Raw genomic sequence first — 13,228 nt, 5'->3', positions numbered from 1 at the left:
TAAGGAGAAAAATAATAATTATTTAATTTTATATAAATAGTATGTCATCCTTACTGTAAAAATCTTATAAAATGTTTTTGCTATTTTTTCTATACATCGATAAATTATCAAGGTAATATCAATCAAGCTACTTATCTTGTTTGTCATTCTTACTTTTTGCACGAGTTGCTTCTTGTTTGATAATAACGTGCAAACATCCATCGGATCTTTGATTAAAATCAGAAAAGATAATTTTGTTTTATATATATGCCATTGCGAGCATTACAATTCAGTCTTTAAAGAAATAAAGAAAAAATAACAATTAAGCATTCATCTCAAAAATGGCTGGTAAGTTTTATTTAATATCTTATTTGTATAATAATATAATATACTTATAAATATTTTTTTTCAGTATCTACTTTTATGATTTTTGCTCTATTCGCAGTTAGTTGTGTTTCGGTATAAATTAAATTACATATTAACTTAAATATATATACATACATTATGTTACTAAAAATATTATTTAAACATAGGCTCACAATCCGTGCTTGAATCATGGATATGAAGGAGAAGTCACATTGATCCCTCATGAGAGTGACTGTAATTCCTTTTATCAATGCTCAAACGGCGATACTTATCTTATGAAATGTCCTGAAAAGCTTGAATTCAATCCACTAAAAGATGTAAATAATATTAATAGTAATTTAAAATATTTTATATATTTTTAATGTAATGCATATTGATCTTATTTAAGTCATGCGACTGGCCAGATGTCGCTGGATGCAGTGGTTCTAATACCAATGTACCATTACCTCACGTACCATGCAAGAAAATCCCAGATCCAGTTTGTCCACCACACGAAATAAATAAACCTAGAGTGCAGCTACCTCATCCTAAAGATTGTAGGAGGTTTTACGCTTGCGACTGGGGACAGGCTATTGAGCAAGAGTGTGGTATTGGAACGCATTTTAGTACAATAATGAATGTTTGTGATTGGACATGGAGAGCACAATGTGCTTGTTAAATTAAATAAAGGCATTATCTAGATATTTTGACATGATATTCATAAATAAAAATATGTATAAATTAATAAATTAAATTACACTCAAAACATTGTTTCTTTTTTAAATCAATGTACAAAAGTATTTTTTATTTCTATATGTAAAATTTTTAGTATCTAGCTACATATTTTTTATTAAATTTTGGTCACTTCTTTTTGTATCATAACCATTTACTAAAACTATAATTTAGTTAAAAATAATATTTAAAAAATCAATAAAATTTCAGATAAAATAGTAATATTTTGGAAAAATTTAATAAAATTTATAATGTTTAAGGCTTTATTCTAGCTGATCACAATATAAGTTTGCTGTTATTATTTGGCTAGGTTTAAGAGTTTTGTAATACATGATTCCTGTGCAATCGTATCATACACATAAAATAAATTTTTTCATCGTGAGGCCGGGCTCTAAGGTAAGTTTTGCTCTTCTGCGACAATTGTTGTCGAACAAGACCTATTTTTAATCTCCGGTCTAAAGAGGGTCGAAAAAATACGACTCAGCTGCAAAGCTATAAGTTATTGAGATATTCGCCGACTTATTTTCTTTGTACTTCTAAAACTAATGTTCACTATTTTTAATTGATAATACTAGGCAATAAATTATTATTTTTCTAATAATTATCTAATCGTCTAAAAAAACATAAAAATATAATAAATACATGTATACTTATAGTTTTTAGATACAGTTTATAAAAATAAACGTTATAATATTTTATTTTTAATAAATAAATTAAAATTTGTGGTATTTTTAAAATAAACTGAAGTTAAACTATATATTTTTTAACAATTAATTACTTTAGATGAAAATAAGAAATTTTGCTTTTTGATAAAATGAAAAAACTAACGGAATTTAATTTTTAAATGAAATGGTTTATTAAATCTTCAGTAATTACGATAATGCACTGTATTTAATTTTCTGAAATATTATAAGCATAACGCTATCCACAAGCAAGAAAAAACGTAAAAATATAAAAACAGTTTTCAAAATTAACACGCAAGTACAAATGGATATTTTCAAGTGATTGTTATTACAATAATATAATTTGATATAATACATCTAAAAAATCTTGTTTTTTTTTAAGTTTTCATTGAAATTAGGTCTGAGATATCGATACTATTCTCAGTCAAGATTATGATCCTAAAAATAGCATAGTCCGGTTAGAGTAGCGAGCGTCTGAAGCAATTGTATTCCCCAGTAATAAGAGCTGTCTGTTAAAATCTTTTAAGTCCATTTAAAAGTATTACAAGTTTTGTTAGTGTTTCAGTGATCCATTGCGGGTTTTGAGTCTAATCTTGTTAATTGTCGATACAGAAACATTTTCATTCCTAGCCTATTTCAAATAAATATTTAGGTATGTGTTTTCGAAACTGGTTTTTTAACTACTTATAATTTTCTTTCGGCCAATTCTAATACCTGATTATTTACTAAGCCGCATTTTAAAATTTAAAACTTATATTAGGTAAATGTTATAAATAAAATTTGATTAAAACACTGTTTAAATTTTGTAGAACTCTGATTTTCGTTTCATAATATTATTTTGTACTTAAATAAAAATTAATAATTTATTTATAAGCAAAATGGATGCTCTTATTTAATGTATTGAACATAATATTTACAATTAATTAGGAAATGTAACCCTTTCTTTAAAACAAACTCAATTATAAAATTAATCAGCGTAAAAAAGTTCACAGAAACCAATTGTTTGAACATGTTTAATAATATTAACAACTAAAATTGAATTAAAAAAAGCAACGTTACTTAGCTAAAAGGCAAGATTTGACTAAAATGGTATGTTATATGACTGTGAATTATATAGTAAATTTAATCTTTACAACACAAATACTACAAATAAACGTTATCAATTTATTATTTGTTTGTATAATACGATTATTATTGGTGGTTTTTTATATTATGCAGCTTATAATGGTAATATATTAGAGCAGATAAAACAATAAGAAAATAATTCCGTTTATTTTCTAAATTTACCCAATTTGGTAATAAACTAATATAATTTTATGTAACCAATAGTATATAAACCGCATATTATTGAAGCATCAGTTCAAAACTTTGTTTTAAAGACAAATAGTCACAAAGAATATAACCAAAAAAAAATTAAATTGAATTAAAAATGATTATAAATATTATAAACAGGACCTACAGTATTGTTTGTATTGGTATTGGGGAATTCATCGGTCTTATATGAGGTCAAATATAACATTTATATGTAGGAAATTTATTTTATTTAGCCCACTAACAGTTTATATGTCATAAAACATAGGTCTAAAGAACATACATATGTATTTTTCACCTCATGGTGGTCTTTTAGCTCATGAATCTTACATTTTTATAAATGCAACTACGTAGAACCAGTATTGATGACATGCCCTAGTAATTTGACGTGAAATAATAATTATAAGGTGAATTAATTATTTTTATGTACTTATAGTTAAATATATATTAACTTAAAAATATAATTATAGGTATACGATTGGCCAATGAATTTTTAGTGTGAAGTAAACCCTTCTCCACCAAAAACTATTCCTGGTATACACAAACCGTGTAGATTCATCCAGAAAATCGTCCTGTCGATGATCCCAATGGGTTAGCAATTCACTTGCCGAACCTATAAGTTCTATAAATGCGATTGGGGAAAGGTCTACTCCATGGATGGTCCAGGTGGCTTGCATTTCAATACGATTTTACAAGTTTGCGATTGACATAAAAATGCGCTTGTACAAACTCACCCACGATAACAAATCCTGTTCCATATGAACCTAGTAAATAATTAATGAGAAAATTATCAGATTTCTAACGATATACAATATCGCAGCTGCAATTAAAAAATGTTTAATTGAATGTATATATTATACAATACGTATTACCATTAAACACAATGTCTTCGAGTAAGATGAACTAAGCAACTGAAATTTCGAACAAAAATATTCGTATAATTCCTGATTATATTATCTGTATGAACAATAATATTTTAATCAATATAATCCTATTATGTTAAGACACATATTTACAAGATTTCATTATCTTATTATTATATGCTTATTATTTTTGTACATATGTATATTATTCAATACATACTTTTAATGTTTATTGAATGTTTAAAATTTAATAGTAGGAAATTAAGCAATATAACAGTAGCAAGTAAAAAGTTTATATTATTTTGATTGAAAATGGCACAGTTTAACACAAGGCAAATATTAAAATAAATTGAGCTTCATAAAACTTATATCAAATTTAGTGATATCACATTATTAATAATTGTAATAAGCTATTAAGCTTAACACAATTGCCCATATAATCTTGGTTTATCCTTTAATAATACATATTACATACTAAGATAAGCCAATCGAACTGTATTTTCATTTTAGTATATAAACACAATAAAAATTGGCAAAATTATCATTTCTTTGGAGAAGTTGTGAAATAAAGATATTTTGAATCTGCATTTGATATAAAATGACAGGTAATTAAAGTAATATTTTTAATATTATATTAACATTAACAATAATTTTTTTTAATTAGGACGTCTTGTGTTTTTATGCTTATTGGTGGCGTTTGTCGCCATTTCATCAGTGGTAAGTACCAAAAATAATAATTAATAATATTATACTTATTGTAGTTCATTTCATAATTGCATTTTTTTTACACATCAGCATTCTCACAAACCGAAATGCAAAAATGGTAACTTTTATCCACACGAGCAAACCTGCAAGCATTACTACAAGTGCTCAAATGGAAAACTAGTTTTGCAAACGTGTCCGGGAAAATTGGAATTCAACCCTAAGAAACAGGTATGCTTATTAAGTTATACTTTAAAGTACTCTATATTTATGATTGTTTTTATTTGTTCTAGAGTTGTGATTGGCCATCAAATTTTAAATGCAAGTTTGGCGGCGGAGGAGGCTCTAGCAGCTCTAGCAGCGAAAGTAGCTCCAGCAGCGAATCTGTGGAAATTCCGCCCTCCCCACCAACCAAGCCCACTAAACCAACCAAACCGACAACTAAGCCGCCCACTAAACCATCCACAAATCTACCAACCCAGCCAACTAATCCATCAACGACTACAGCGAGTCCACCACCAGATCCCAATAGGCCATGCTATGCAGTTTCAAGCCCAATCTGCCCAGAACATGAGGCTCATAAGCCAGCTGTCCACTTGCCGCACCAATCTGACTGCAGACTCTTCTACAAGTGCGATTGGGGAGTGGCGTACTTGCACGAGTGCCCTGGAGGACTTCACTTCAATCCCATATTGCAAGTTTGCGACTGGCCTGATAAAGCCAGATGTTCTTGCTACTAAAATGGAATATTATACCTAATATTGAGTAACATATGTAATTTTCATGTAATCGCAGATTATAATAAAATATTGAATAAAGCTTGAAGATTCTTATTTTTACATATTTTCAAGAGTTAGATCTTAGTTGTCAAAACAAGATTTAGCAGAAAATCTCTTTTTTATCACATTTTCTGGCTACACTGTGGAAACTTTCCCTGGATTTAGACAGTAGGATAAACTCGACTATAAAGTGAATAAAAGTTATACATTTTTAACATCGTGCCATAAAAATAAACTATGATTATTTAAAAAATATCTAGGATAGCATATATTGCACATAAATATCTAATTGAGGTTTTATACTGTCCGAATAATCAGGCAAAAAATTGATTTCATATGACGTTCGATTATAAATGTTGAGCTAGTTTTACCGCCAAGCTATATATTTCAAGTATATATTATTTATTATTCAAGTTGCAAGCTAAAAACTACTGCATTTACACTGGTATAGCGATAATTAAACGTAAAGTAAAATACTTCCATAAAAATCCTTTGTTATTTAAAATATGTTTAATAAAATAACGCATTCTGTTTTGCTATATTGCAATCTTTCTGAATACAAATGCACATAAGTTTACTATTAAATAATTAAAAAATAATTTATATAACAGCAATAATATTTATATGTATATATTTATTAAATTCTTTATCTAGCGTATTATTTATTTAATAAGCTAAGTATGTTATTAAGAACCTTATCAAATAAAACAATTTCGTATAGAAATTTAAAATGAGCAACTATATCTTAATTAAAATCTCTTATTTTAATTTTCACATTAACTTACGGATTCATATCAGACTATCATTATAATTGGTCTATGTACGTTTTACTTAGTAGTTTATTAAATATTTTTCATTGTTACTTTGTAAATAAAATTTACCATCTATAATAATATCTCATTTAAAAATAAGTTTAATTTACAAACAATATTAATACAACACAAAAAGATTTATATATAAAATAAATTGTATTAACACACAATTGAATTCAGGAAACCATAATACATGTATTGTTTAGTAGAATTATTGTATATGTATTTTAGTTATACTCATAATAAATATTTAAGACTTTGCATAACACTAGAATCTCTAAAAATGCATAATCAAGTAAGTAGAAACTTTTTTTTTTAATATTATGCTATACGTTTTGGAGATAAGTGATTTGTTTGCAAATACCCGAAATTTATTTCCAAGCCAAAAATATACTATATTAGTATTGAATCTCATATAAAATTATTCGTGAAATGTATTTTTAATTTAATAAATTCTATAAATTCCTAATATATTTTAATTCAGTTAAAAATATTATTACAATTTACATAATAGGGATTATTTTTAACAATGTATCTACATTTTATCAATAAATTTTTAACTGCCATGGTCTGTAAAATACTCTGTTACACTTGATGCAATTTTTTTGGTGAAAAATGATAGAGCCAGATCCAGTTAATAGGAACATTGAAATATTAATTTAAAGTCGCACTGACAAATAACAGTTATGGCAACTTATAAAGTGAGTGATTTGCGTTGAATCACATATTTTGCATTTAAGCGTGTGAAACAAGTAAGAAAAGTATTGTATTGGTATTGTTCGATCCTTATTAGGCTTACTCACTATTATTATTCTTCACAGAGATATCACTGCCTGAGGACTGCATTATTGATTTTTTAATAGATGGTGAACCATGTATTCTTTCATATATTGTAACGAATTCAATCTGATAATGGTGAAACCATGTCTCATCTATAAATATAAATATTTCATAAATCTATAGGATCAGCATTGTATTAAAATGGAAAGGCAAAAGACGAACCGTTTTTGATTATTTTTATATCCTTACTTCAAGAAATTTAGAAAATTCCCACAGCTTTTACTCTTTCTTCAATATTGATCTATTGATCTGGTATGACAATATTGGGATTTTTAAGAATCTGTTTTCTTTAGTAGTAACAGTTGCAGACCTTTCACTGTGTTGCACAAATTCAAAGCATCTTCGCTCATGTTTAAATTCCGTATTGTAAATGCGGAATGAGATGTTCTAAAGTGATAGCTATGTTTTTGAAAAATTGCTTTAGTGTTCTCTTTGGGCAGGTATTTGATTACTGCACAATTTAATTTTTTTTCTATTTTTTTTTAATGTCGATTAGGAGTTTATTTTATAAAATTTCACAAAAGCCACAAATTATCAGAGCCTTTAATAACAGTTCACAAAATATCACAGTGTAGTCTCTACTAATATCAAGTGGCGAAGTTTTTTATTTGTTCTCGTATGTAAATTTGAATTTAACCAAAATCTATATTTTTATATATATTATAATTATAATTATAATATTATAAGTGTATTATTATATTTGTATCGTAATATGAAAATTTATGATTCTTATTTTTTTCTGGCTTTAAATGTGAGAAGGTTTTAAGTTACTTAATTATTGTAAGCAATATACGATAATGTAGATATAAGTAAAGCTTGATAAAAAAATAGTAGCTATGTTATAATTATTTGCTTATTTGAAAGTTATAAAAAAAATCGCGCTGGCTTGTGTAAGAAATTGTGTTGCTTCAAAGTTTAAAAAATACACAATTTTCGACGTGAAACTATTTTTTATAACAAACCAATAAAACTTGAAGAATATTTTTAATTTAAAACATTTTTTTTATGCAACATAATCAAAGGTATATAAATATGTCGTAAAGGCATTATACAAAAAATATAGAAATACTTATTAAATTATTTTTTGACTGCCATAGAAAATATTTTCTTAGGGCAGTCAAATTATTCGGAGTGGATTAAGGTATGTCAAATTCAAATAATATTATAATTAAATAGCGTCTCAGCACGTCATTCACATAATTAAATAACTTCTGAGCACAGTACACAAAATCACATAAAAGCGAAGTACTTTGAAGGTAGGCGATTGAAGTCGTAGGTCCGGGAAATAAAGATATTTAAGGCTTTAAAGGGTATTCTCAAATGGCACATTCTTTGAACGCGGTTCTCCTGAAGGCTTTTTTGGCATCCCTTATTGAAACTGTTCGAAAAATGCAGTAAAAATAGTTACAGAAGAACAGCTTACTTGTGCTGGTTACCGTTCATATAAAAATACAAACTTATTTGTATTTACACATTTTTTTTTATTTTATTACCTCTAATATTATTTTTAATCTTAGTCTGCGTTGCTAAAAATAATACTAATTATCCTATGGCATAGTAAAACTATTTTTAAATTTATTAAAACCAAGTAAAATACAATAACACACATATATTAAACCATCAAGGTTAATTGTCATAGAATGCTACTGAAGAATTAGGATCCAACAATATTTTGAACTAATTGTGTGCATGTAATTGGTGCAACAGTCTTAATTGGAATATTTTTATTTATAGAACCCCATTGATTTTTAGCTATTTTTCAAATCGTTTCACATGGATTAAATTATTTGAATAACGCGATTTTCTTATACGGCATTCATAAAAACCGTTAATAATGAGTGTTTCTTTAATTTTGACTAAGATGATGCAAACAAGTATTATGTATATGAATTTACCTATAAAAGTAATTCGTAATATAAGTTTTTACTTGACCGATACATATAATATAGTAGGATTTCAAAAAAGAAAATAGAAAAGAATACGTGTGAAAGAGTAAAAAGTAATTACGTACTCATACCTTTAACTATAATATTTATAAAATAGTAGATTTTTTGTGAAATCATAGTTAGGAAAAACGGCATAAAGTATGTTATGCAGTGTGTGAAGTTTAGTTGTCACACACAATTAAAAAACTTATGTTCAATTGCAGAAATTATCTCAGCAGAAAATTCTATCCACGTGACTATAAAATGTTTATATGATTTGTATTAACATTCATATTTATCTAAGTGATTGCTCATAAATGCGTCTTTATCAATAATACCCACAAAAATATATCTAGGTAAGCTTGATATAAATTTTAATAGTGTATCAGTTATAATTTTCGATTTCAATGAAAAAAAATTAGGTAATCTTGTCAAAATTGTCAAGAGTTAATAAAAATGATCAGTTCTAAGTAAATCAATAAAATGACAGTATTATCTCTAATTATTTAACAAGATATATTACGATTGATAATATCATTCAAAATCATTACCTGGAAGAACATTACTAATCAATAGAAATATAGCAACTTAAACATGCAGACGAGTTTCTATTTTATTTTTTTATTTAATCTTCGATTATTGATCGAGAAATAAATACGCTAAAAATACAATTTAAGCTAATATAATCCGATTATTCTATAGACGAGTGCAAATTATTTCGATATAGCCAATAATTGAAATATAAATTAAGGACATAGTATTATTTTAATTTAAAACAAGAAATATGTAATCACCGTTAGAATTTGTATTGATAGTATTTTTAAAAATACCAACTGTTCTTAGACAGTGATAAAAATTAATTAAGTAATAAAGTTATTTAATCTTTATCTTATATTTGTGGATTAAATATACTATAAAACATAACTTATTATTATATATATACATGATTTAAATATCAAAATTTAATATATCAAAAATGCTATTGTAATATGCGATTATTTTTTTACAATGTTCTCTAAACACATAATCGTTTTTAATACCAAAAACATTGTTCATTATTAGATAAGCAATGCGTTTACTATAAAAAAACACCTATATATAAACACAGCAAGTATTGTAAAATCATTATTCACTAGAAAAGTTGTAGAGCAACGATTTCTCTTGAATCATCTTAAAATCTAAGATGAAAGGTTAACAATCTTTTTTATAATATTACAATAATATTGAAAATAAAAGTCTTAATATTTATTTTTTGCGTTAGGTCAGGTAGCAATATTTTTTCTGTTGGTCGCCATTGTTGCCATATCATCAGCGGTAAGTACCGAAAATAATAATTAGTATTACTTATTGAAATGCATTTCATAATCACAATTTTTTTACACATCAGCATTCTCACAAACCGAAATGCAAAAATGGTAACTTTTATCCACACGAGCAAACCTGCAAGCATTACTACAAGTGCTCAAATGGAAAACTAGTTTTGCAAACGTGTCCGGGAAAATTGGAATTCAACCCTAAGAAACAGGTATGCTTATTAAGTTATACTTGAAGGTAATCTATATTTATGATTGTTTTTATTTGTTCTAGAGTTGTGATTGGCCATCAAATTTTAAATGCAAGTTTGGCGGCGGAGGAGGCTCTAGCAGCTCTAGCAGCGAAAGTAGCTCCAGCAGCGAATCTGTGGAAATTCCGCCCTCCCCACCTACCAAGCCCACTAAACCAACCAAACCGACAACTAAGCCGCCCACTACACCATCCACAAATCTACCAACCCAGCCAACTAATCCATCAACGACTACAGCGAGTCCACCACCAGATCCCAATAGGCCATGCTATGCAGTTTCAAGCCCAATCTGCCCAGAACATGAGGCTCATAAGCCAGCTGTCCACTTGCCGCACCAATCTGACTGCAGACTCTTCTACAAGTGCGATTGGGGAGTGGCGTACTTGCACGAGTGCCCTGGAGGACTTCACTTCAATCCCATATTGCAAGTTTGCGACTGGCCTGATAAAGCCGGATGTTCTTGCTACTAAAGAGTAATTTTATAAATAATATTGAATAACATAATTTCTATGTAATCGAAGATTATAATAAAATATTGAATAATGTTTAAAAATGTGTCTTATTTAATGTAAGTTGGGCTAGATCTCAGACGGCAATACGAGATCTAGTAGACAATTCATAAATATTTTTAATCGCGTCCACTCTAGTAGATAGTATGATAAAATTTACGAATAAGTACATAAATAGCTATATACATTTTTTTTATTCTAATATAATATAATTAAGTGTTTATTTATGAATTAACTAATACACTAGGGCAAAAATTTGTTTAAAATTATATTGCAAATCAATAGCTTACTAAAAACTTTGTATATATCCCATTTAAATTTATTTTTATTTGAAAATATTATAATTAATTATATATTAAAACAAGTACACTATCCCAAATAACAATAAGATTATCTAGATAATTTTTAATAATTTATTTATATGGGCCGTTCTATATAACTTTACACTTTTTCCACGCAAATAAAAATTGATTAATGATAGATTAGAAAACAACTACATAAGTATTTAATTTGTTTATGAAATAAAAAATATGAATGGCATATGGTATGTCATAATTTATTTTCTCTGCCGTTTATCTAAAATTTTGGAATAACGTGTATAAATAAACACGCTTTAATTAATATTAATGTTAAAATATTACTTTTAAAGATATTTGTAAGATTAAATATTAAAAAATACATTTTTTTATTTGAAAATCAATTCTGTCTGCAAGTGACTAAGAGAAACGATTTAGTCAGTATTATTTTTTTGTCAGTAGTGTGGATAGTTGTACAATATTAAATAAGGATTTTTCTCAAGATAACTAAAACACATGTTATATTATATCATTTTATACATATATTTTAGTTTTTAAAGAGTCATTGCATTTTCCTGACCTGTCATTTCGAAACTAGGGAACCAAATGAAACATAACCATTTAAGGATTTAGTAAAAGAAAATCAAAGATTTTTGACCGTAAATAAATAAGTTCAAGTTCTGGTTCTAGTATACAGTTATAGATCTTTTTATGTAGAAAATTTTCATCGAAAGTGACAATGATAAAACATATGATCAATTAAGTAAATTTATACACGTTTTAATTTATTAATTTTTTGCTCTTTTAATAATAATATTATATATTTATATTATATTATTGAAATAAAATTTATATCAAATATGTGTTTTCTGTGAATATTATGTGTATTATATATTATTCCGTCTTACTACGAATTTATGCACGTTTATATTAAAACACAATAGGATTATATTAGATTATTAGGCATTGTTTTCAAATTACTCTTGACGATATTTTAATCGGGGATTATACAGTAATGAATGGAATTTCGAACAACAGTTTAGTCGTTGGATGTTTCTAGACATATATATTTTTTATATGATACATGGAAAAACAAAGAAATATACCATGAAATTAAAACATACATTTAATATTTATATAATAAAAAAAAACATTTTAATAAGCTGTGATACAAATTAGTGTCACTATCGGTTTCTTCTAAACAAAGCAAGAGCATTTCGCGTTTCTGGGCCAGTCGCAAACTTGTATTGTGGTGTTGAAATGCAAGCCACCTGGACAATCCATGGAGTAGGCCTTACCCCAATCGCATTTATAAAACATAAATATATGGTTTTTGAGCCTGTATTTCAGATATATGCAATAGTTTAAAAATACATGTATATATAATAAATTTAATGTTAAGCTTAACACTTTACCTTAGATGGAGCTAAATAAGCACTTAGCACCAACATAAACAATAGTTTTGGTTCTATATTAATTTATATATATATAGATATTTATTAAAAAAAATTAAAATTAAAATATTACAATCATTAAATCGATTTACTAATCATTTTTATGTTGAATTGTCTTTGATACTAAATGTTCGACTAAAGATTCAATATTCTTACTAAGCTATTTATATAAATATATATATGTATATATATATATACTATTAGTTTATTGCCCAGTCTAATATATTTAATATTGTATGTGTGAGTATTGTATGTGTGAGTAAAAAATACAAGATTACTTTTACGGTTCTTCTCCATTGTTTTGGGCGTTTTTATTATATTACTACAATTAACTAAATTTTGGTATAATTTATGATTGAATTGATTTTAAATACAAATAATAGTTGTATAAATGCCAAAGTGATATTGTGCAATAAATTATTCGCATTATACAG

The 13,228-nt window shown here is 26.8% G+C and overlaps 2 protein-coding genes across 2 annotated transcripts; both read left to right on the top strand.

The window, feature by feature from the left end:
* The first annotated feature begins 236 nt into the window (after positions 1-236).
* LOC148226503 (uncharacterized) lies at positions 237-5,434 on the top strand. Its single transcript, XM_088204609.1, has 8 exons — positions 237-327; positions 392-438; positions 513-662; positions 734-1,000; positions 3,548-3,641; positions 4,578-4,630; positions 4,709-4,846; positions 4,909-5,434. The coding sequence occupies exons 1-8, from the start codon at positions 321-323 to the stop codon at positions 5,353-5,355; spliced, it is 1,203 nt and encodes a 400-aa protein (XP_088060735.1). The 5' UTR covers positions 237-320; the 3' UTR covers positions 5,356-5,434.
* A 4,661-nt stretch (positions 5,435-10,095) lies between these two features.
* On the top strand, positions 10,096-11,050 carry LOC148226502 (putative chitinase 10). The gene is made up of 4 exons (XM_088203536.1): positions 10,096-10,161; positions 10,233-10,285; positions 10,359-10,496; positions 10,559-11,050. The coding sequence occupies exons 1-4, from the start codon at positions 10,155-10,157 to the stop codon at positions 11,003-11,005; spliced, it is 645 nt and encodes a 214-aa protein (XP_088059662.1). The 5' UTR covers positions 10,096-10,154; the 3' UTR covers positions 11,006-11,050.
* Positions 11,051-13,228: the final 2,178 nt, after the last annotated feature.

This window comes from Plectrocnemia conspersa, unplaced genomic scaffold (assembly GCF_051122295.1).
Source record: "Plectrocnemia conspersa isolate PC_06_02 unplaced genomic scaffold, ASM5112229v1 ptg000014l, whole genome shotgun sequence".
Lineage (NCBI taxonomy): Eukaryota > Metazoa > Arthropoda > Insecta > Trichoptera > Polycentropodidae > Plectrocnemia > Plectrocnemia conspersa.
The sequence above is the reverse complement of the archived record's forward strand: the minus strand, read 5'-3'. Positions and strand labels throughout refer to the sequence as shown.